The following is a 20,448-nucleotide window of genomic DNA, read 5'->3' as shown; positions in this document are numbered from 1 at the left end:
AGCAAATTTTTTCTCTTGAAATTCAATGAATTTTCTTTTATTAAACACAGATACATCTAGATAGAAGTCAACATTTTCCCGTCAGTGACATAAAGGAGAAATACCTTACAGGTTCTAGGCAGTTTCACCCGGAACATCTCCGCGGGAAGCATATCCACCGAAAGCATTTCCCTCGCATAACTAACTGACCATAAAGCAACTTTGCCGTAAAAGATACGATCACGAAAAATAAAAGGGGCATTCATTAGAGGGGGCATAATGAAACATGAAAAATGAATAACAAAATTAAAAACACTGTTGCGAAATACAAAATATTGAGTACATTCAAAATGTATAGTGCAGATTCGGGGTAATACTGCACAAATAACTGATTTTATTTTGTAGATTATATCTAAACCCTTGTCTTCAAAGTCTTTCATTCATGGTATTCTACTTTTTTTTTTCCTTGATGATTCATCTCCTCATTGGCATTACACTTTTTCTTTTTACACTGAAATTTCTTATTAAGAGAAGTATAAGGGGGATCTGGGTGGCTCAATCAGTTAAGCGTTCCAGTGTTTTGTTTGTTTTTTGAGTTTGAGTTTGAGTTTGGAGTGGTTTATTATGAAGCACTGCTCTAACAAAACCGATAGATACATGTTTGTAATACTAAACATAGAACACTCAACAAGCGCACCCAGTCAATTGTAAAAAAATTTGATTTAAGTAAATCATAAGTGTAATCTCTACTGATAATTGTGTTCCCTTAAAGATTTTATTTAACTTTTTATTTTTCTAAATGAGAAAATGGTATTCACAAAAAAAATTTTTTTCATAAGATACTCAGATTTCTTTTCACCTCAGAAACTAGTGATTTGAAAACCGGCACTTCAATGCAGCTGTTCCATATCATATGAAGCACCCAAGTCTTGGTTTTGGCTCAGGTCAGGATCTCAGGGTGTGAGATGGAGCACCCCCACCCCCACCACCAGCTCCATGGTCAGGAGGGAGTCTGGCTGATATTCTCTCTCCCTCCACCCCCTCCCCCTGTGCTTGCCTATGTGCATGCACTCCCACTCTCTCTCTTTTTCAAATAAATAAATTAATTAAAAAAAAAAAAACCAAAACCACAGAGGGGTATCAGTTTCCAAATACTAGGATGCATATTTGTAACTGAGCTTTTTGTCTCCTTGTGAAAGCCTTCTACACTGTTGTTTGTTCTTGGCATATTGTCACACCTCCACTGGTAGATGTCCCTAAGTTCTATGGGAAATGTAGGTTCAAAACTCTGCATCATTGTATAGACCATTATGAGGTTAAGGTTTATATAATATAAAAATGGGAGTACTGTGTCAGTGGAGAAATCAAACCAAACTGTTAAGCCAAACTGTCAACCAGTTATTTTTTTTTATCTTTTATTACAAAAATTGCCTAACAGCCAATTCTTTATGTGGTAAAAATGTTTTTGAGGAAAATGTTTACAGCAAAGTAATCATTCAATGAAAATTTAGCTTATTACTATGCTCATTTTCCAGATGAAGAAATGGAGGCTCAAAGAGATGCCATTTAGTTGGTTAGGCAACTGACCACAGCAAACAAGTGATAGAGTCAGTATTTGAACTCAGGTCTGTTTGACCCCAAAGCTACTAGATTTAAATGTCTCCATCGTCAATGACAACACTCAAATATTTTAAAATCCAGGGTTGAATGGTGAATCAACAGTAGTTCCAGCCCAACAGCTCAAACTCTAGTCCTGGCACCTGTTTTAAAAACCAGCTCCAGAGACTCAAAAAGGATCTGCAGAATTTGGACAAAGCAAAAATAGCGATTCGACCTAAACTAGAAAAGACACCATTTTCTCAGCTAAAGCTGTCCAAGGGCTGTTCTGTTTGTTTTATTTTGGTTTTTGTCTGTTTGAGAAGTTAGGAGAAATTGGGAGTTTACATTTAAATATCATTATATATCATTTACAGTTTGTTAAAATTGTGTTTAACCAATTCTTATCATTTGGTATCGGTTAAATAATTCTTATATTATTGTACATTGGTGCTTCACATATAGTTCTAATATAAATTATCCCTCCAGGCATTGTAATATTTTTAACCTGAACTATTGCAGTCATTATTTTGGCAGACAGACTGGGCACAAGAGGAGAGAGCAGGCAATTGCCCCAGAAAGTCTTATTCTAATATGGGTGTACAACTTATTTCACTGTGAAAGTCAATGTCCTAAATTGACCATTCTGCAACATTCATATCCAAACCCAAACTCTCAGTGCTCCTCCCAAAACCACTTCTTCTGCAGTTTCCCCCATATCAGTAAAAGGCAACTTCATTATTCTGGTTGCTCAGAGCAAAACACTTTGGAGTCACCCTTGATTCTTGATTTTCTCTCACATTCCACATCTGCTGTGTCAGCGAATGCTCTTGGCATTACTTTTAAAACACATCTGAACTTGAGCAGTTCTAATACCTTCTGGCATCACTCTGATTCCTAATCACCATGCCTCGATTACCTTGAGAGCTTCCTAGGCCATCTCTGCCTTCTCTTACCTCAGTTACTCTGCAGTTACTGTTCTGCCCAAAACCCCCAAGGGTTCCTTCTCACTCGGGGTAAAGTCAAGAACCTTGCAGTGATCTATAGGCCCTGTGTCATCTGCCATCTACTACATTTTTGTCCTCATTTTCTGCTAGTCACTTCATTCCTTTTTTCCAGCCAAAATGCCTTCTTTGTTTCTGAAACAAGTCAGCAGGCCCTTCTTGTCTCTGGGGCTCTCCTCTGCCTCTTCCTTCTACCTTGAATGCTCTTCCTCTAGATGCCACATGTTTACAGGGCTCAAAAGTCACCTTCTCGGTGAGGCCGTCCCAGGATTCCCTATCTAGTATTTCAACTCAGTGTCCCCGTGTCCCCACCCGCAGTGCTTGTCATCCCCTCTCCTTGCAATACCTTTTCTTCTTAGACTTAGTCTGTGTCACTATCTACACAATATATTTTACTTATTTATTTTGTTTATTGTCAGTCTCCCCACCAGATTATAAACCCCATGAATACAGGGATTTTTTTTTTCTGCCTGCTTTGCTTACTGCTATTTCCCCAGTGTCTGTCACATAATAGGTACCCAATACATTTTTGTTAAATGTTGCTGAATTTAATACAGACAAAATTGAAATTAGAAACTTTTTACACAAAAAGATAGCTGAAATGTTTTCCACTTACAAACTTGTTAGTTATTCAGAGAGTCCTAATTAATAGTTCTGAAATCAATTTTAATTATCTGACAACATTATCCGCCAAACTGAGGTATTTATATATTCTGTTTATCCCACTTTCTGGAACATTTGATAGCAGCTTTTCACCACAAAAACATTTTTAGATTAAAATTACTTTGCCCCCTATGGTTATCTGTGGGCACTGGTAACAAATTGTTTGCTAGTGCTAAGTGAGTCTATGCTGATTGGTCATTGGGAACTCTAACAAACTTTAAATTTCAGCAAAATTGGCCCAGAGACTGCTAATCCTGTGGAAGAAGCCAGGTATTCTGAAGGTAAAAGATATCAGGTAATTTGGCTCTCTTGATATTCTTGATAGCAAACAGCTTTATAATGTAGTTTATATCTTCAAGTTATATGCCATCCAGGTAGGGAGATTGCTTTTGAAAATAAATGTATATTGAAAGTATTCTCTACTCAGCACAACTGTGTAATATTTAGTGCTTTGTTTTATAAAATATAAAATGTGTTACCAAGTTCTGGAAATTATCAACTAAAATTGATAGCTTGGTAACAACTTCCTCTTTGATTTAATTGTTAGCATTATCAAGATCCACCATAATTCAAAGACTCTAATTTTACTCTGTACCTTCACTTACAAACCAGAATAAGGATAATGTGATCATATTCATAGTTTCAAAACTCATCTATGCAGATATTTCTACTGATCAGTATTAAGTCATTTGATAAATGATTCGTATTGTCTTATTCTCTAAAACACTTGGATGGCTAAATTATAGTTAGAATTAAGATCCTTGTATTGTTTAGAAGAGAATAGCCTAGAGTTTCAGAATATATTTAATAGTTACATCATTTCTTCAAATAAAAATTTTTACCTTGAACTGTTTAAAGATTGCAATAGTATTTAGCGTTTTCCCCAAATAATCTCAAAGACTAGTATAAATTTTTTTATTCTCATATTGGTTGTTCAATGTCTGTGTGGTAAATACTTAATATTCATCAAAACCAACAGATTAGTAATTCACAGTTATATTGACCTTTTTTTCCAACAATGGCTACTTGACTTAAATGAGCTCACTAATGAATATGCTCTTCGTATATTCACCAAAATATAAACATGTGCCTTTAACCATAGCTAAATGTTAATGTGTAAACATAATTTTCTTGAGCTCAATATAAAATATTATTTGCCTTTAAATCAACTACATGTAGATTTTCCTGTAATAAGATGAAAGAATAAAAACTTATTCAAGGTGGCATAGGGTCTTCATTTAAGACTACTGGCTCTGTGGTTACATTGCTTGGATACGAATCCCAGTTCTTCCTCTCAATACCTGGGAATTCTAGGGCAAGCTATTTGACTTTCTGTCTATTTCCTATTCTAAAACAGGAATAGTGATACCATCTAACTCACAGTGTTGTTGTGAGGCTCAATAATTGAATATATGTAAAATTTTTAGAACAGTGGTGTTTTAATATTTTAGTATTCAATAAATTTTAGTTATTAATATAAGGATTACATAAATTGTTTCACTCTCCAGCCCATGGGTGGCTATTAGCTCAGATAAATTGCTAATGAATATAAGTACATATATTGGGGGACTATCCTTGTAGCAGACAAGATTTTATTCCTCACGGTGAAGCCTGCTTTGCTGGCAACCATGTAAAGAGTCTGTTATGAGTTGTTACACCAACTTAATATTATTATGAGCTATACAAATAAACAAATTAAATGATCTCTAAAAACAAAAAGGAGAAGTTTGGGCTGACAATAGAGCAAGTAAATATATCTATAAAATTCATTTCTATCAACTGACTTCATTGTTTTAATAATATTGGACACTTTTCACTTTCACATTAGAATAATTAGACATATGAAGGCTCTTAGGTTAAAGTATCTACACTTGGATATAAATTATACATGATTTTTTTTTTAACAAGGAAATGGACTATTGGGAGAAGGATGTTTGTATATACTTTTGTGTTTTATTTATCCTTAGGACTAAAGCTCATAATTGGCAATGCTTTAGGGTAAAATATTATTATCTTTTTGCAGAGAGTCTCAAAGATGCAAATTGTCTGTTTGGGACTGCTTCTTTTCAGCATGACCTGGGCAGCACCAGTAAGCATTTACAAATTCAGTTATGTATTATATTATCTTCTGATCTCTTTATTTTTCTAAGCAATGTTGTTGTTTTTTTTAATTAGTAACCCTTACCTAGTTCAGTTGCAATGAAGTACCAAACAAACACAAAGCATCCAAAACTTGACACAAACGTCTATCATAAGGAGGGCCTCAATAAACAGGTACTGAATTATAAGATGTCAACGTGTGGCCTTTTAAGAAATGCAAAAAGAGTATCTTTGAGAAAACTAATAGCCAGCCACAGTGTTTCAAATCAGCTAATGTTAGTGAGTAAATGCTCAGAGACCCAAATAATAACACGTCTTCTCAATATTTTACTAAAAACTGAAAAAAAATTTACTTGACTGTTTTAAGGCTGACCACCTAGATTTTGTACATATATTGACAATGGAAAGAAAGCAGACCTTTTCTGTAATTCTTGTAACCCCCCAACACTGAAATCCTGCTAATGATTTTCTCCTCATTGGCAAGGCTAAAGATGGGAAGAAGGACCCCTAAGCTTAACATAAATTGAGCTGCAATTTCTTTTTGTGTCTTTTCTTCGCTCTGATTCATCCAGATGAGTACTCAGGATGTGACTAAATTATCTTGTGAAAATGCTGAGTGGTACTGATATTTTCTGCACTGCCGACACAGTGCTAATTAGATAATGTCTGAAAAGCATCCTAGCTTTTCAGAGCAACCATTTCAGTTGGAGAGCATGGAAACAAGTAGTCATTCTGTTGCCAGAAGTACTTAAATATAGGTCCTGAGCCAGCAAGTGACCAGTGATGAGCATGAACTGTGCCATTCAGTGAGGACAGCAGAAGTTGAGGAAAGCATGGCCCCTCTTAGCATGTATCCTTCGACAGTCCTGTGGTGGGCCATACTGCTTAAAATAGACATCTCCCAGGTCCAATTCACGCAACTCAGCTCAATCATGACCACAGAGGCATGTGCTTAGGCATGACAAGGGCTGAGTGGGTCTTGCTGACCTAGCTCAATCCCACCAGCTGAGGACGAATCTATTTTGAGCAACACATTCCAAGGAATAGCTCGAGTGGCACCTTCTGACCATTTTCCAGTAAATGCTATGTCAATATCAATCCAGTGACCACTGGTCAAGAGAAGGTGCCACCATTCTTCCCCAGAGGGAGACAATGCCTTCTCCATTACAGGGCCACACTCAAGCATGGGAGAATTGCAAAGCGGGTGTCGGGGGAGAAGAGAAGGATGCATATTTCAGATGAAAAAGGCTCAGCAAAGACATAGAGACAAAATTTGGAATTATGAATGGCTAAATGTGATGTTTTCTCCCAGATAGATTCCATTTGAGCAATTACCTAAATTATTTATTAATAGATTGTGGTATCAGAAATTAGAATATATTGAGTCACTTTTATCTGTTTTGGAATTAAAATCCAAATTCAAACAGTAGGAGAAAAAGTTTTCCTCAACACTCGTTGGGTTCATGGCTCTGTCAGAAAATTAAACTGACAAGACAGATTAACAGGAGAAAAGCATACAAATGGTATTAAATTTCTAAATGCTCATGGGAGCTGTCACAAGAGAATGAAGACCCAAAATGGTGACCAAAGCAGGAAGCTTTTATACCTTTTAGACAAAGCAACAATAAATCTGTGAAAAATTGATAAGACAAAGGGATTTGGGCTGAGGGTAATCCAACTAGGTCTAGGTAGTCCTTAAATTCCTTAATGAGGAAGATTAAGATTAGTTCAATAAAATTTGTGGATTCCTCCGGTGTCATCTCTGAACTGATGAGAGCTGGTCCCCAGTAACTGTAGACTTTGTGTCCCGCCTTTAGGCAGAAAAGGGGGAACTTTTTCTGCATTTACGACTTAATTGCCTTCAGTTCAAAATAATTTTTATGTCAAAGAAGCGTATTTGGGGGGTGACATTCTGGTTTCCTTCAAAAACAAAATTTGAAAGTGGAAGAAAATGAAAGATGGATATTGGGTCATACAGAATTCAATTAATATTCACCAACATGCAGTTACACTACAAACACTTTGTTAGAAGTTACTTTAAGTTCATGACTTATTGCAAACTTTATTAAGGTGCTCTATATGACCAAGTATGTTTTTAATTCGTGTGTGTGTGTGTTCTATTCGAAGATGCTGAATACCCCAAACCATCATTTTTTTCTCTTAGTATCTACCCATCTCAATTTTATGTTTTCTCTCCCTATAGCCCCATATTCAGAATTATTTTCACTGTTTTGGTATTTTTGAGAATTGATGCAGTGATCTAAATTTATATGAGCAAGAGAATTAAAAAACCAGCAAAAGAAAAAAGTCAATAATGGATGGAATTGTAAAATATGCCTTGAAGGTACTTAATGTAAACTTCAGAAACATTTCCTCTTACTATTAAATATGTTTTTTTGGCAGATAGCAGGCCATTTAGAAATTAATTTTAACCCCGGGACTTTGAGACAAAAGGTTTGTTAAAAAAAATCTCCTTTACTTCTGCAACTAATACCATGTGTTTAAGTGTAGGTAATTGTGTTTCTTCTACTATCTCTCTCATAGGGGTTATTATGGGAATCAGATGAGATTAGGTATACAAATGCAGTTTACAAACTGTAAAGTGCTATGGAAATATAAGGTGTTATTAACAAACTATTTTTGTTCCTAGGATGTAATGGACTGTTAGGCAGGTCTGCCTTGGAGCCAAGCCAATAAGGCATTTTTACTAAAGTTCTGAGTTTATTTCTAAGATAATTTAATTGGCCAGGGTCCAGTCAGGAAAAATAAAATAAAAAGAAAAGAAAACTCCCATGACAGGGAGTTCAGGAGAGGGATTTTATTTGGAGAATACTTACAAAGTATAGGACAAACAGAAAGAGCGAATCATGGATGGTGAGGCAACCCAAAGATTAAAGCTACTACCATACTTGGGCTGAAGAAAAAAGGAAGGAGATGGTATTCTCAGTGCCCTGAGAGGGGAGAGGGGCCCCAGCAGAGGCAGGACCACAAGAGAGATGTGTCCAATCCCAGAGATGCAGCCCCAAACAGAGGGAGCAGGAAAAGACATACTTTGGCCGCTCTCTCCTTCTATGCTCCAATCTCTGGGTAGGCCTCCCGTCAACCAAACTCAGACTGAAGCCAGATGGCAAAGTTGTTCGGGAAATGTTTGTAGAGGTCATTCCTGAGAGAGCAGAAGTACAATATCTGAAAGCATAATTGCCTATATCTTATTGCAGAAAAATATAGAATGTTAAGGTTTATTCAGGAAGAATACTCTTTAGGCTGATAAGACCTTTTTATTTCATCTTTCCCTTGAGGGGTTCTCTACAACTGATACCATGATGCCCGGTTCCACTTTAGCACATGCATTTAAACACACACCGGTCCCACCCACTGGTTCCTTTTCCCAAATCTGAGATAACCTAGGAGTTTCAAAAATCAATAAGAAAATTAAAATACTGGGAATAAAAGAATTGTAACGTCTGTTTGTCTACAGCAAGCTTGCTTCAAAATTCTCAGGTCCTCTTCTGCATGCTCTCCTGTGACACCTAAATTTTAGCCCAAAAGCCTGGAACATGCTGCCTGGATCTATTACTTCCTAGTTTCTGGCCTTTCTCCACCTCAATAGCTTCCTCTCACCCCAGGTACTCTTAAGATCTTTGGACAAGTCTATGTCAGATCACGAGAAAGTATGTGTCCCGATCCATAGGCCACTCCATTTTCCTTTCCCTGACAGAAATCTCTGCTCAGGTGACCGGCAACAATGAAATCCCATCCCTGGAAGTGGTTCCTACCCCTTATGTACAGGGCTGTGGTTTTATGTTTGCTGGACCGCCGGCAGCGTCAGCTCCTTGCTCGTATATTATGCAATCCATGCACATGTATAATCCACATCAGTGGACTCTGATTTTGGTTCACTGATACTAAACAACTCCCAGTGTGCCGGTGAAAACTTATTTTTCAGTTGATATCGGCAACATTCAAGCTTCCACATTTGGAGTCGCACCCCTCCCCAACTTGGCAATTCGCCTGTGCCTGAGTATGGTTCTAATGGAGATGGCATTGTCTCCCTCTGGTGGACGAATGCTGGCACCCTCTTTTGTAAGACAAACAAATAGTAATGTATCCATCTTCTTTGGATGGGATGATTTTCCACATTGAATAATACAACCCAGTAAGAGAAAAACAAACGAGACATTTATTATTGGCAGAAATGGATGAAAGAATGAATGTTTGGTGAAGTTTTGTTTCTTGTTTCCTTCCAGACATTTCAGCCACAGACTGAGAAAACTAAGGAAAACTGTGTGGAAGAACAGAGGGTAAACAGAATTATTCTTCTCAAATAAATCTATTTCAACTCTGTAAAGAAAAGAAAAACTCAGGAGAGGAAATTTTTAATTGTCAAAATAGTCCTGTGCACTTAGAATGGAAATGCAAAATTACACAACATAATTTTGGCACTTACTTCAGACAATGTTTGATAGAAAAGAGAAATGTTCTGAATGGGGATTTGTTCCTCTTCGCTGTGATTTCTTTCTTCAGAGGGAGAAGTGAGTAAAAATCCTGGTGTATTATTAACAAACTATTTTCCCACACATGAACATGAGAACAAAACAACAAATGAGGGAGGAGACAAAGGGAGAGGAGTTAACAAATCTTAATGTGGAATTCTGTTTCCAGGGAGTTAGTTTTCCATATGCATGCAGAAAGTTAACCAAGTATCCTCAGCTTTTCATGTCACCAAATTGCAGCCTACCATGGTTTCTCCTGGCAGTCTCAGAAAATTCTGTTTTAGAACCTAACAATCTTCTGTTCTTTATCTCAGCTGAAAATTACAAAGGCAAAAACTGCAAACGTTAGAGTCTGAATGTTCATGCTGTGAGTCTTTCCAGTTTGACAAATACTGTAGACCTGCATTTCTCCTAATCCTTACGGCTCCTCCCACCTGAAAATATTTCCACATGCTCCATTTCCATTGAAATTTGGTAATAAAATTAATTACACCCTGGGAGAGAAAACAGATTTACAGACATGTAGAAAAGAAAGGGACAAGGTTTATCTTTGGGAGCTGGCTGACAGGCGCTCTCCTGGGGTTATAAGAAGCACTACTATTTGTCAGAGGCAGAATTTGACTTCACTTAAGGTAAAGACTATATCGTACAATCAAAAAGACAGCCAGACAACGTAATAAGATATAAACACATCTTAATACAATGTTATGTTTTTGTAGATAACGTACAAAGGCCACCATGAGAAACATGGGTATTATATTTTTAAGTATGTTTACACATCATCTGGGAGGAAAAATCAAACTGACTTAAAGGTAAGCTGAATCTCTGGGTGAAGATCCTTATTATGAGCCAAACTCTGGACTAACCGTAGGGGAAACTGTAGAGGAGACAACTTTACTTTTGATTACTCTGGATTTCTGTCTGTGGTGGGTACCTTTGTCCTTTTCCCATATTCCCTGGCTCCTTAAACATCTCTGCTATAGAACTCTGACATGGATGGGCCACCCCACAGCCTGGCCCAAATCCTGCCCCATGTCAGGACCTGTCCTACCAGGTACACTGGTAGACCCCTGATGCCTATGCCTTCTTCTTATTGCTTCTGAGTAATGTTTGATCTTTTATAAGGATGGTTTCTGAACGTATTCTATCATATGTTCTAATGGTAAGGATTAGAAGGCTAATAGGCAAAATCATTTTAGCCTAAAGAGTGACATGTTTCAGTGTCCCTTAAATTCATTCCCCTGCTGACTCCATCTTGGTCAGAATGCCTGGAAGAGAAAGAATAAAGGCCTTGTCCCTGGAATAGGACAATAATTCTTTTCATTCAGCCCCTTTTTGCAGATTCATGGGCCAAAGAGCTGGAAACAGCTTAAAATGCCATCAGCAAAAGGACTATTTACTTTTTCCAAATCTGGCTTCATTTCCCATGAAAGTGGTAGCTTCTCTTCAGAATGTTATTTTGTTCTGCTCATTATTCTTTAAATGGCATCTCTAAGACTAACCGCCTGTTAAGCTAATTTGTCACTTCGAGTAAGTTAAAACGTATTTGTTGTAATAAATATATGTTGAGCTTTTCGTATTGTGCAAGATACTATGTGAGATAAAATAATTGAGAAAATTCTTTCTCTCCAGGAACTTAGAGTTAGAAAAAGAAAAAAAAAAATTCACTTATAAAAGTCATTATAAAACTCAAGACAGAATGTGCAAAGTGCCGTGGGAGTAGTACCCAAAAAATATGATGTTAGGGGTTTAGAGTAGAAAAAGATTAGTTCCCAGTCTGGTGTTTACGGAAAGCTACATAATGGAAATAATTGAGCTGGGCCTTGGAGGATGAGTATGGTTTGAGCAAACAAGTGGATGAGAGAACTTTGAGCAAACAAGTGGATGAGAGAACTTTGAGCAAACAAGTGGATGAGAGAGGCCCTTCTCCACAAAAAGAATAATATGAACTAGGGCACGGAGATAGAAAGGCAGAGCACGGGAAGTCAGACCCGCCAACTGATACAAGGACCACCATGCAGGCAGCGATGCAACCAGAAATCATTTAAAATAACAAATACAAAAATGACTGCCCATCACATTCCACAGTTTAAAAGTTGTTTCATGTTTTCATCTATAAAAGAACTCTATTCAGTCTTTAATGAAATGCATGCAATTCATTAGTATACACGCTACTGTTTTTAAAGCAGTCGAAGCACAAGAAAGAAAACAAAATTTCCCACTGCAGAATAGGGAGAGAAACAAAATTAAAAAGGATTATCACAATTTACTGATTTGCTAACGTATCTGTTTAACTCAAAAGGCTATGTTCACAATGAGCAAATGAATTTGATATCAAAGGAAAATATAAATGTTCATGTAAAACTTTCCAAGACTCAATGACTTAAAATAAATCAAATGTTTAAAATACTTTTTATTCAGAAATAATTCACTGTAAAGTTTGTTTCTGTTATATATTTTCCCCCACAGAAAAATCTTACCTATTTTCAGAATATTCCTGCCGATATAAAAGATCAAGGAATATCATAACTCCCACAAATAAATAATTTCAAATTATATCTTAAAGACTCTACAAGTTCTAACTTTTGCATGCTGTATATTAGTCAGTTTTCTAAGAGTAGAAGGCATTTTCATAAGCTATTTTTAACCTTGAGATGCAAGTATGAGCTGATTCAACAATTTCCCCACTGCTTCCAACAGTAAGATACATGTATCAAAGAAAGCAGTCCTCCAAGGAAAATGTTATTCTTATTTGCAGACAAAAGAAAGAGAGAAAAGGGAAGTCCAAGCAAAATACATTTTGGGTAGCACAGTCTTAGGGGCCACAAGCTCACAGAATCTTCCTGGAGGGTGACATTCAGGTAGTACATGGATAGAAGGGTCCAGAATTAGTCCATCTCCATCTGCCACCACAACAGTTAGAGAGGGACAGAGCCTGGGGAAATAGCTGTGCATCCAATAATCAAATGACTATCACTCCTACACTCACAATAGGTAGGAAGGCAAAGAACCATTTGATAAAGGGCTATATATGGTTCTGTATGAAATGATAGTTACCATCATCTATATACAATTCGTCTTACACATGGACATTGTTCTAGACACTTTACACATATTACAACATTTAATAAAACCATTTAATTCTCCCAATAATCCTGAAATGTAGCTATCATTTTTATTTTACGATTAAGAACACTGAACCTCAGAGAAGTACAATAAGGTTTCTAAGATCACACAGCTCATAAACAGCAGAGTTGGGCAACTGACTTTAATACCCGTGCTCTTTCCGTGGTACACTTACTTTCAATGAGCACTTGGCTGAGGGATCAAGAAAGACCATCTGGCACCTCCTGCCTGCTGTTCCGCTCAATGTGATTCTCCACTATTCTGGCTTCCCTGAATGTGGGCTTTCCATCTCCTTTACCTTCCCGACACATTTGCCCTGTGAGTGCAGGCTTCCAGCTGACTACACTTTTTTCCCTGCATCTGGGAACTCTCATGTATTTGCACATATTTAATTAATACATCCAAGAAAATGTCCACATGCTCAATAGGAGCCAACAGACTGAAGTGGTAGTCCAAAAAGACAGGACAAAATTAAGCCGTATTAGTAAAAACAGGACTGTGGCCAGGGCAAGGAAGCTACTAGATGCTGTGTGTTCAGGGCTGCCAAGGCCACAACAGAGTCTGGGCCTAAAGGAGATCCGTAGTCAGATGACAGACCCAAACACAGTGACCTAATAAAAAAGAACTGCAAGTGTCAACTTGGAGAAAAGAAAGCATCCAGGGAGTTTAGAGGAAATCTTAACTTTTCCAGTTATTAGAAAGGCTACAAACGAAAGAGGAAATAACCTTAATAATTGTTGCATTAGTTACTAGGTACAGGTTAAAAAAAAAACTTGAAAAAATAGAACATAATGAAAATTAGAATATAAATGAAAAGATCTCACATAAAACGTAACAAGCAATTCGCCCAGAAAGTGTTCAAGAAGGGAACAGCTGACCATAGGTCATGACTGGGAAGGACTTGTCCTTGGTGACCGCATGAGGCTGTGATACCTGACCCTGTTTCTAACTGGGTATTGCTTTTCGAGCTCAGGGGCTAAATCCTCACAGCATCAGTATGTCCAATATTAAAGTCATTCTCTATTTCTCTTGTCTTCATTTTTGTAGATCAATATTCCAGTCCATTTTAGTTATTAACTCATCTTCTATTTGGGCACCAATAGAAGGGCTTTTTCTTTGTAATGTTTTTCTATGGCATAATCCAAATCCAAGTGGTTACATCTCAGTCTTGAACACTGCAACAGCCTCCTGTTTTGTCTTATTGCTGTTCCTCCTAAACTGTTGATTTTTATTTTTGTTAATCCCTTGCTCATAAACCTTCACTAGCTCTTCATTCATTGCAAAATAAAACCAAATTCTTTACCCTCGAGTCTCAGGCTCTCCAGCTCTCCAGCACTCTGTGTGTCTGTGAGAACCCAAATGGATATGAGGTCCCTGCCCCACCGCTCCACACCCTCTTCTTTGCCCCTGCAGGACTACTGTCTCTGCCATCCCGTGGGTCATCAGGTATTGCTTAGTACATGTGGCACCCAGCCCAATTTCCTACATGTCCCCGCCCCTCATTTAATACCTCTTATTTTTATTTCATATTACTCACTAGTTCAAAGGCCGATGTCATGGTGTTGTCAATTTTATCTCACCCTACAATGTGGCGGTGGAGAGCAAATATGTTATTTATTCTGTTTGTAATTGTTCTGTTGCTCAAGAGCTCCTACCACGGGTTAAATGGGAGGGAGGAGGGAGTGTACAGAAATTAATTTAAATTCAGCCTGTTTAAACTTAAGGTTATCAAATCATTGTAATAGTTCTTTAAGTAAGTCCTTTAGTCTCTTTTGGGTAAAAGCACTCAGGTCCTCTCTCTCCTCTCTCTCTAAGATGGCATATAGGCATATGAGGCAATAGGGTACGTCTTATACCATCCACTACATACAATATACCGTACGTACAAACATGGCTTCCACCACAGTGAAGGGGAAGATGTGGAGTCCTCAGACATGCATGGGCAATGTTGCTTGACCACTCGGGTGCTAGCCACCCTGCTTGTATCCTAAGATGAAGTCTCTGGCTACCATAGCTTAGGATCAGCACAGCACAGTCTTGGCTGGGGCCCAGTGGTGCTTCAGTCTCTCTTGGCTCTCATAGACAATTTAGATGCCTCTGTGTTTGAGTATGAATCACATTTGTCCATGGTGTATATGTTCCATCTCTGTGGCTCCTTTTAGAGCCACCTCACACCCTCCACAGTGATACCCTCTGGAAAGTTCCTGACCAGACTCTCAGACACTTTCATATCTAGCCTACGCCACAGAAATACTGGGAGTGGCATGGGCAAAGTTGCTGTCAGCCCCTTTTTCTTTTTGACTACATTGTTCTGCCAAGCTTATTGAAGCTTGGCTGCACCTCAAGTTGGTAAAGTACAGCCTATGAAGCACCATCTTTACAGACTCCCCCCAAAAAGGACAAATTGAGACACATGTATAAACACTTTACTTTCCTTATTCACTCTCTTTTTCATGTCATTATCACTCAGGGATTTTCCTTGTCTAGATCTCCATTACTTAAACTTTATGATCTAGAACTGTAGTTCTCAAATATAGTCTACAGACCAGCAGCTATCAACATCAGCTGGGCAATGTTATTCAATGCAAATGCTAGAGCCCCACCCCAGATCTGCTGGATCAGAAACTCGGACCATTGGTTCCAACAATTTTTGCTTTATCAGGCCTTCCACAGGGTTCTGATAAATGCTAAATTTGAGAACTATTGATCTAAACTATCAAATTTGGTTTATTACGTGACAAACAGGGGAGAAAAGAAAATAAGTGGATCTTTTTTTGACAATAGCTGGGTTTGCAACACTTGCTGCAAATCTTTTGTTTGACTGTCAGAAGCTGAGTATTACCTAGATTCATCTATTTGTCTATTTTCTGAAAACAGGGAGAAAAAAGAAGAAATGAAAAGAAAGAGAAAATTTTCCTCTAGGCAGATGAATACCTCTGAAGACAGGGCAAGAACACACACACACACACACACACACACACACACACACAGAAAGGGAGAGAGAAAGAGAATAATTATTTTTTTTAAATATGAACTGCATTTCACTTGTAATGACTTACTAGTCACAAGATGAGGACAGTATTTTTTTTTTGCTAAAAATATTACTATTATCAATTTGCATTTAAACATCTTATTATTTGGCGCAATACTCACAAAAATTTTAATAGTGAACTTTCCACTTTTAGTCCAAATATTTGTCTTTGTCTCAAGAACAAATAATATTGTCATTGAGATTTTAACCATGATTTTTTATTTTAGCAATTATGGCTCTATGTTTAGGGAGGACCATTCTTGAATCACATGCTCCTTAAAATCAGATCCTCCTTCAAAATCAGGCTAATCTACATTTCCAAATTTATTTCTTATTCACTTCTTTAGGATTTCTCTATTCAAACCACAGAGTTTTATTCATATTATCTTTCAAATGTTTCCTGTTTCCAGACATTTGAGTATGATACTTATTCTTAAAATATTCGCACTACATTCCCATCACATATCTGGATCCTACCCATCCTTTAAACCTTGCTCATTCTTTATCCATGAAACTTGCTTTGACCATTCCAAAATTATCTCTATCAACAAACCTCTATTGAGTTAATAGTCTTTCTCTTAAGTGTCTGGTGGGTAATTCTTTTTAAATTGCTTAGGAATTATTAATTTTTTAAAAATTTAACACAAAATAATACTTTACGTTGAAAATTACACTTTAGCAGGAAGAAAAAAACAACGACAATATTGCTCTTCAAAATTCTGGTAAGAGAAGAAATCAAGAGCCAGCACCTAAAGAAAACATTGCCCAGGAAAGAGAGAAAAACTTGTCCATTCCTGGAGCCAATGAAAACAAGCAAAGTAGCAAAACCCAAACTCTTTTTGAAAACAGACAGACAACAAATGAGGCTGATAGTATTAATAACAAAGGAAATGCCCACAGTGACCTAAAGATGTCCATTTATCCTGAATCCACTGGGAATAACGGGGCTGAGGATGGAGACAATGCTATCAACAAACTACGTGACCAAGAAGAACATGGTACAGCTCTCATCAGAAATAATATGCAATACATAATGGAGCCAAGGACTGTGACTGAACTCTTGGCAGAAGAAAACAAAGGGAACAAACCCAGGAATGTTCTAAGCAAAATTCCAGCAAGTGTGAACTATGTTAAAGTCCCCTCAAAAGATAAGAAGAATTATCAAAGAGATCCCCAAGCCCAGAATATTCCAGTTAAAAGCAAAAGCACCTACCATACCCAACATAGCATTGGCTATCCAAAACAGCTCCCAAAAGTCAAAAAAATCCCCAGTGATTTTGAAGGCAGTGGTTACCCAGATCTTCCAGAAAGGGGCGACAATGATATCTCTCCTTTCAGTGGAGATGGTCAACCTTTTAAGGACATTTCTGGTAAAGGAGAACCTATTGGTCCTGACCTAAAAGGTGCAGATATTCAAACAGAGTTTTCTGGCCCAAGTGAAGCTGATACTATCAGTCCTGATGCAAGAGGACCAGGTTATAATGAGATCCCAGAAAGAGAAGAAGGTGGCAGAAGTACCACTCGAACGAGGGATGAAACAAGAAAAGAGGCAAGCAGTGCTGATGTAAGTCTAGTGGAGGGCACCAACGATATCATAGGTAGCACCAACTTTAAGGAACTCCCTGGAAAAGAAGGAAACAGAGTAGATACCAACAGCCAAAATGCTCACCAAGGGAAAGTAGAGTTTCATTACCCTCATCCACCCTCAAAAGAGAAAAAGAAAGAAGGCAGTAGTGATGTCGCTGAAAGTATTAATTATAATGAAATTCCAAAAAATGGCAAAGGTAGTAGCAGAAAAGATATGGAGCATTCGAATAGGAATCAAGTAATCTCATCAGAAAAACAGAGATTTCCTAGTAAGGGCAAAAGTCGGGGCCAGCTCGCTCCTTCTTATGATCTTGATAATGAAATTAAAAATGAAATAGGTTCCCATAATGGCCTCAATAATGAGGAGACTATAATAACACAGAGCAGAAAGAATCATTATGTACCCCACAGACAAAATTCGACATGGAATAAGGGTGTGCCACAAAGGAAAGGCTCCTGGGGTTACAGAAAACCCCATTCCAGGAGAAGGTTTAGCCCCCCTAGAAAGCATGACAGTAGTGAATCATCTGACAGTGGCAGTTCCAGTGAGAGTGATGGTGACTAGCCCACTAGAAATTCCCAGCAGGATAAAAGTTCAAATATCTAGTTATCTGTAACCTGACAGTAAAAGAGAGTCACCTGAGAGCAGACCAGATGAGAAAGGGCAGAGCAGAGAATTGAGCAAGCCAAGACACCTGGCCTCCTGGGGAGTTTTGCTGCCATTGTAGTGGTCACGTATGAGGTTCTATTCAAAGGTATGGGTGTATGTGGAGAATTCGATTTTTTTGAGTAATTTTTTTCAAAAAGAAAAATTTATTAAGGATATGTGGAATAGGTAATGTTTGAATAGATGTCATTTAAAACTAGTTTGTAAATGTCACAAAAGCCTTCCTTTGTTGTTTGCTTTATAGATATGAAAAAGCAGCAATATCTCTCATATGATCATCTGTAATTAAATAATCTATTAGAAAGTCTGTTGTCCGTGGTGCTTTATTTCAGGGACAATAAGATTAGTTGTGTTTCTGGCAAAGGCAGTGTTATGAAGTTGATCTGTTGAATAAAGCTTAACTGCATTCCCTCATCCCGCTGTGCCTAAACCGGCATTTCCTTCTTCTTCTGACCTCCCTGTGCTCTAATGGAGATATCCTGCTTCCTAGCTTTCTACACAACTTTCCTGTGTTGCACATTTATAACTTCTTATAAGGCAAGCTTCATTTCCTGAAACAAATTTCCATGTTATCTTTTTTTTCCAGACAAAGAAGGGAATGGGGTGAATAGGGAAGAATGGAATGGGAGGAACAGGGATAATTTGAGAAGGAGAAGCACAAGTGCAAAGACAAGACCAAAACTTACTTTGGCAGACAGTATTCGTTGGCTAATTCCAAATCACTTCCAGTTTATTTCTTTTCCCCAATCTTTCATATAGATGTTTTTCCAGCTAATGGCCTTATGACACTCTTCTGGAAATTAGACCCAAGCTGCCTGGCAAGGGAGGGGAGTGAAATTCTGGAAGGCTTTTGCTCTTCCTGATAAGAAAAGCTTTTACAGCAAGTGTCATGCTTCCTCCTTTCTTACCCTCCTTTCTTCTTTGCTTAACATTAACATGATGCTTGGGGGTGCAGCAGCCATTTTGTGACCATGAAGAAAAGGTGTGAGATAACGGAAAATATACATATTGGTCTCTGCCCCTAGTTCCTGGCATAGAACTCTGAAAACCCTTAGAATTTCCTAAGTGATAAGAGCACTAGGATCATCTTTTGTCCTAAAGTTTGATCTTTGACCCTGGTTCCTGACGCAGAGCTCCTAAATCCCTTGGAATTTCCTGGGTCTTTTGTTCTAATGAGGTGACTCTTGGTGGGCTCCTAATCTGGGGGCTGGTCAGAGGCCAGATTAAAAGCTCGAAATTTTTAGTCCTATCCCACCATTCTCCAGAGAGGAAGGAGGGGCTGGAAGTGGAGTTAATAGTTATGCATATGTGAGGAAGCCTCCACAAACACCTCAAAAGTATGGTGTTCAGAGAGCTCTCAGGTTGGCAAACACGTGGAGGTGACAGAGATGTGCTACCTGGAGAGGGCAAGGAAGCTCTGCACCTCTTCCCACACACCTTACCCTTCACATCTCGTCCATCCGGATGTTCATCAGTATCCTTTATCATATCCTTTTACAATAAGCTGGCAAACAGGAAGTAAACTGTTTTCTTGAATGCTGTGAGCTGCTCTAGCAAATTAACTGAACCTAACGAGGGATGTGTGGGAAACTCTGATTTCCAGCCAATAGGTCAGAATCATAGGTGACAACCTGGACATACAGTTGGCATCTGAATTGGGGCGGAGGACAGTCTTATGGGACTGAGGCCTTAACCTGTGGGATCTGATGCTATCTCTGGGTAGACAGTGTCAAAATTGAGATAAATTGTAGGTCACACAGCTGGTGTCACAAAAGTGCTTAGTGTGAGGGGAAAACCCACATATCTTGTGTCAGAGGTATTGTGAGTGTGGTAGAAGTGTGACAGTAAAAGAGACACACAGGAGAAATGTAGGTTTTCTAACACAAAAAGACAAAATAATCACAGAGGGCACCACTAAACCAGCTCCATCAACCCCCTGCCCCCAGAATGCTTGTTCTGTGAATAAAATAATTCTCGATGTGTTAAGCAACTGTTTTTTTTTTATCGCTGAATTGAACTACTAATTCAATTACTAATTCAATACCTATTTCTTACATTCTTCTAAATGAGAAGGGTCAAGAGAAGAAGAAAGAGGTAGAAGGTAGAGAAAAGTGCCTATCCTTCTCTTGTCTCTCCAGGATATAAGTTTCCAAACAGCAGAAATCATGACTGGTACATTCAGGACAGCACCTAGACTATTGA

At 38.1% G+C, this 20,448-nt stretch overlaps 1 protein-coding gene across 2 annotated transcripts; it reads left to right on the top strand.

Annotated features, from left to right (window-relative positions):
• Positions 1-5,277: 5,277 nt before the first annotated feature.
• MEPE (matrix extracellular phosphoglycoprotein) lies at positions 5,278-18,144 on the top strand. Of its 2 annotated transcripts, XM_011232252.1 has the most exons (4): positions 5,278-5,331; positions 9,590-9,643; positions 10,555-10,647; positions 16,672-18,144. In XM_011232252.1, the coding sequence occupies exons 1-4, from the start codon at positions 5,278-5,280 to the stop codon at positions 18,142-18,144; spliced, it is 1,674 nt and encodes a 557-aa protein (XP_011230554.1). The 2 variants fall into 2 exon arrangements, with proteins under 2 accessions (XP_011230554.1, XP_019661953.1); XM_019806394.1 differs by lacking the exons at positions 5,278-5,331; positions 10,555-10,647 and having other exon boundaries at positions 9,575-9,643.
• The last annotated feature ends 2,304 nt before the right edge of the window (positions 18,145-20,448 follow it).

Source organism: Ailuropoda melanoleuca, chromosome 11 (genome assembly GCF_002007445.2).
Source record: "Ailuropoda melanoleuca isolate Jingjing chromosome 11, ASM200744v2, whole genome shotgun sequence".
Lineage (NCBI taxonomy): Eukaryota > Metazoa > Chordata > Mammalia > Carnivora > Ursidae > Ailuropoda > Ailuropoda melanoleuca.
Note: the sequence above shows the minus strand (reverse complement) of the source record. Positions and strands in the feature narration are given on the sequence as shown.